The 5,000-nt window shown below is 48.1% G+C and overlaps 1 protein-coding gene across 1 annotated transcript in view; it reads left to right on the top strand.

Moving 5' to 3' along the window:
- Positions 1–1,151: 1,151 nt before the first annotated feature.
- The window catches only part of tmprss6 (transmembrane serine protease 6), a gene marked incomplete at its 5' end in the record, with an annotated part of 12,404 nt that continues 8,555 nt past the window's right edge, over positions 1,152–5,000 (top strand). The window contains 4 exon segments of the mRNA XM_083694321.1: positions 1,152–1,223; positions 1,488–1,620; positions 3,270–3,412; positions 4,442–4,509. Of these exon segments, the coding sequence (XP_083550447.1) occupies positions 1,152–1,223; positions 1,488–1,620; positions 3,270–3,412; positions 4,442–4,509 (416 nt within the window).

Raw genomic sequence — 5,000 nt, 5'->3', positions numbered from 1 at the left:
TAAATCTTTTTTTTTTTTTTTTACTCCTCTTAGTGTTCGTATTCCCTTGTTTTCCAGAGTCGTATAATATCTATGCCTCTGTTGTTTTCAATGTTCTGGCGCCCTCTGGTGGTCGAAACAGAGACTGTTGTGTCCTTCAGGACAGTTTCAAAACTAATAAAGCCTTCAGAGGTTGTTATCCAGTTAAGACACAAGGTTCCGAATGAAACATCCACACTAGTAACCTCCATTGAAGCGTTGGTTTCTTGGTTAGGCTCACTATGCGTTTGTGTGCTCTTGAAAGTTTTTTTTTGGAAAGACCACTAGATTGAAGCCAAAGGATTACATACTGTATGGTGCAGCTGGTGCACTAAAAACCTGTTTTGGGGGGGTTAATCGCAACAGCTGCCCCTCCAAATGGCAGAAAACAGGCCAGCGACAAGTACATTTGAAAACAAATAAATTTCTGAATCATTGAAAATGATGGTTCAACTGTAGGCTCGTTTTTAACAGTCAAAGACTATTTTCAAATGGTAACGTGTGTCTGAACTGTACTGCTGTTGTTTGACTTTATTTGGTGGTTAAATCTATATGTGTGTATCTCTCTGTCATCTTTATATTCCAATGGGAGTAATGGGTCCCATGACAGTGTCGTTGTTGGGCGTTGGCGTGTGTGTGTGTGTGTGTGTGTGTGTGTGTGTGTGTGTGTGTGTGTGTGTGTGTGTGTGTGTGTGTGTGTGTGACGACCTGTGCGCTACCTCCGGTGGATCTAATATGTTGTCCTTTGTAAACATGCAGGCCTCAGTCTAGTTATGTTTTCGTGTAATGCAGTTTCGCTTACATCACTAGTCTCTATATTGTCGTTATCATCATCATTATTTGTTCCTAGTTTGAAGGCAATGCCGCAGTTCAACTGGGCATTCGAGGCATCCAGAGCTGTTTAGGAAATATTGACCGACCTTACCTTTGGACCTTCAAATAAAGACAGGCCGTTCTCCCGTCTGCCTTCTACCAGTGGTCTCTTTTTGGACATGTCTGAACAGAGGTTCAACCGAGACCCGTGAAGAAATAAAAAGCCACTTCGGTCCATCAAATCAAATTCATTTCACCGGCAGGCCTACGTTTTGATGTGGATCCGATGGTCTCTCAATGAATAACGGTTCTGTGGCGTTATGGCACTCGGACGTGGCTCTCAGAAGTCGCGTACGAGTGATATGGGGATCGCACCTGTTCCTGCGGACCAAGTCAGTATAGTTCGTATACATATATATGTATAAATTGTAGATCTATGATTGTTTCCATTTCATGTAAACACACGTTTTGGTTCAGTACGTGCGTAGCAGGCACAGTACATTATCTTTGTTATGATATCATGTTTTAAGCAACAGCGGTAGTTTGACTTGATATCGGACCCTGGTCTGTGGTTCCGTGGCTGTTCTGCTGCCTCTCCAGACCTGCTTAGATAACCCCCGACGCTGTGATCTGAGCTCCACGTTGGTTGTTCCCAGGCAGGATGCGGTCATGAAGCTCCGGTAACCTCCTCTAAGATGTCGGGAGCCCGCAGATGTGTCCTAGCTTTCCTCATCATCATGATCATCCTCATCCTCACCGGAGGAGCGACCCTGGCCTGGTACTTCCTGGGTGAGCAAGGGAAAAAAACCTGAACACACACACACACAGCCTCAAACGCACACACACGATATGTCTTCATCAGCAATTTGAAACAATTTCATCCAATCACTACTGATTACTGTCACTGTGTCAAGGACATACTGAAGGATGGGTTTGATTGAACACATAGACATGCACACACACACACACCAACACACACTCCAAAGACAAATCATATATCGTCACCAGCAATTTGAAATGATTTCATCCAATCACTACTGATTACTGTGTCAAGGACATGCTGAAGAATGGGTTTGATTGAACACATAAAGACAGGCGCACACACACACACACACAGACACACACACACACACACACACACACACACACACCATGACAGCGGAGGATGACAAACATTTGACATTTTCAGCCTGTTTGTTTCAACCAGGACGCTTCGTCCTGATTTAAAAAGAAAGCTTTAAAAATAACAATATTTATCAAATGGAGCGAGAGTGTCTCTCTGCAACAACAGCCGTCTCTTCTGTTGACAAGTTCACTCTGCGTGACCAAGAGAAAATAGAAAAAACAACAACTTAAGATAAGCAGCAGCAACTGGAGATGACTCAGCCAGTCATGGTTGTTGAGGTTATTAGACATGGAAGTTTGAGAGGAGCTGCTGATAAGATTCTCATCAGAGCTGAATTGCGTTGTTATGCTGTGGTGTAAGATGTTGTCTATTTACACACACACACACACACACACACACACACACACACACACACACACACACACACACACACACACACACTCTCTCTTTCAGCAATTTCTGTGTCATGACAGTATTGGGCTTAATTTCTCTCACACTCACATAGGCACGTGCACACACACATACACACACACACACACACACACACACACACACACACACACACATTCAGCAATTGTGTCACTTTGGTTCTGTTCATTTATCACTCAATTCATTTAGTTTTAATGTGTCGCCTTTCATGGTTTCTTTATCCAATTACTCCTCTTCCCCTCTGATCCCCTCTCTCCTACCCTTTCTCCCCCCCCTCTCTCTCCCTCCCTTTCTCTCTCTCTCCCTCTCTCTTCATCTATCATGCCTCACCCTGTCTCTTTCTCTCTTAATTTATCTCCCTCTTCCCTCTCTCCTCTCTGTCTACAACCCCCCCCCCCCGAATCCTGTCACCCCTTCTCTCTTTTTCCCTCTCTTCCTATCTGTCTCACCCCCCTTCTCCCTCTCTCCCTGTCCACTCCCCTCTCTCCCTCTCTCTTCATCTATCTTGCCTCCCCCTGGGTCTTTCTCTCTCTATTTAATCCCCTCCTCCCTCTCCTCTCTCTGTCTATAATCCTCCTCCCCATTCTCTCACCCCTTCTCTCTCTTTCCCCCTCTCGTCCTCTTTCTCTCTCTCTGTCCCCCTCTCCTTTCTCTTTCTCTCTCCCTGCTCCCTTCCTCTTTTTCTGTCCCCCCTCTTGTCCTCTTTCCCTCTCTCTGTCCCCCTCCCTCTCTCTGTCCCCCCTCTTGTCCTCTTTCCCTCTCCCTGTCCCCCTCCCTCTCTCTGTCCCCCCTCTTGTCCTCTTTCTCTCTCTCTGTCCCCTTCCTCTTTCTCTGTCCCCTCTCTTGTCCTCTTTCCCTGTCTCTGTCTCCTTCCCTCTCTCAGAGTACAGGGTGTGGGTGTTGGAGCCCAGGGTGCAGCAGCAGTACACGGCCCGTCTCACCATCCTCAACCTCAACTTCTCCGCCGGCCTGGCCTCTCACACCAGCCCGATATTCAGAGCCCAGGCCAGGGGCCTGGAGGACATGGTCAGATATCTACGGTCCTAGTGACCACTCTAGATATAGACAGGACATGGTCAGATATCTACGGTCCTAGTGACCACTCTAGATATGGGCAGGACATGGTCAGATATCTATGGTCCTATTGACCACTCTATAGACAGGACATGGTCAGATATCTATGGTCCTCTTGACCACTCTAACTGTAGACAGGACATGATGGATGTCTAACGATGGATATACTTTGGAGGCCGGTGGAGGTAGAAATGGGAGGACGGGCTCATTGTAATGCATGGAACGGAATGAGGAACATTCTCCTCATTCTGTTCCATGCATTACAACGAGCCCGTCCTCCGATTTTTTTCTACCTCCGCCAGCCTCTAATGCTGTGTAGGACATGGTCAATGCAACACACATGTCGGCCCAGTAGAGAACACACACAGAAACATGTCTACAGAGTGACTGTCAGAGGATGCACCACGCCCAGGTCACGGATCATCAGATATGGATCATCACAGTAAACACAACTTTAGCCACTAGGGTTAGGGTTAGGGTTAGGGTTAGACAACACACATCCATCCAAGTTCCACACACTTACCGTACAGTCCCCCTCCCTCTCTCTGTCCCCCCTCTCGTCCCCCTCCCTCTCTCTGTCCCCCTCCCTCTCTCGTCCCCCCCTCTCTCTCTGTCCCCCTCCCTCTCTCTTTCCCCCTCCCTCTCTCTGTCCCCTCCCTCTCTCTGTCCCCCCTCTCGTCCCCCTCTCTCTCTCTTTCCCCCTCCCTCTCTCTGTCCCCTCCCTCTCTCTGTCCCCCCTCTTGTCCTCTTTCTCTCTCTGTCCCCCTCCCTCTCTCTGTCCCCCCTCTTGTCCTCTTTCTCTCTCTCTGTCCCCCCTCTTGTCCTCTTTCACAGATCATCAGATATGGATCATCATAGTAAACACAACTTTAGCCACTAGGGTTAGTTACTACCATTCAGTACACTCTCTTCATCCCTCTCCTCCTCTCGCTCTCTCTCTCTCTCTCTCTCTCTCTCTCTCTCCCTCCCTCCCTCCCTCAGGTGAAGACGGTAGCGAAGGCCTCCGATCTATCGCGGTACTTCAACTCCACCACTGTGTTCGCCTTCGGGTGCGTACGGTCCTCTCACAGCCACCCTGAACACGTACACACACACACAGCAGAGGGGAGGCTGGGGGGAGGTAGAAATCCGAGGACGGGCTCGCTCATTGGAACCGCACGGATGACAGTGAGCGTTCCTCCGATTTCTAGCCTTCCGATTTCTACCAGCCTCAGGACAGCGTAAGGAACGCCATGTAGGCAACGTGGGCGGGACTTTCTTTGAGTGAGGAAGGACATCAATCAGTTGGATCAACGCACACGTCTTCTTCTTTGATAGGTTTACCTGTAGGTTGTAATTGGCTTTCAGGGACTTGGCGCCATCTACTGGTGTCAAGCAATAACTGATCTGATACAGTAGGTGGCAGTGAAGCACCCATATTTGATTTATGGCCATTCAAATCACAGGAGAGGAAGACAGTGGACTACATGGAGCTCCCAATAGAATCACAGTTCATTTAGAGGAGTGCTCCCTCTAGTGGTTATAACTATATGGCATCTCC

This window comes from Argentina silus (assembly GCF_951799395.1).
Source record: "Argentina silus genome assembly, chromosome: 22".
Taxonomy (NCBI): Eukaryota; Metazoa; Chordata; class Actinopteri; order Argentiniformes; family Argentinidae; genus Argentina; species Argentina silus.
The sequence above is the reverse complement of the archived record's forward strand: the minus strand, read 5'-3'. Positions and strand labels throughout refer to the sequence as shown.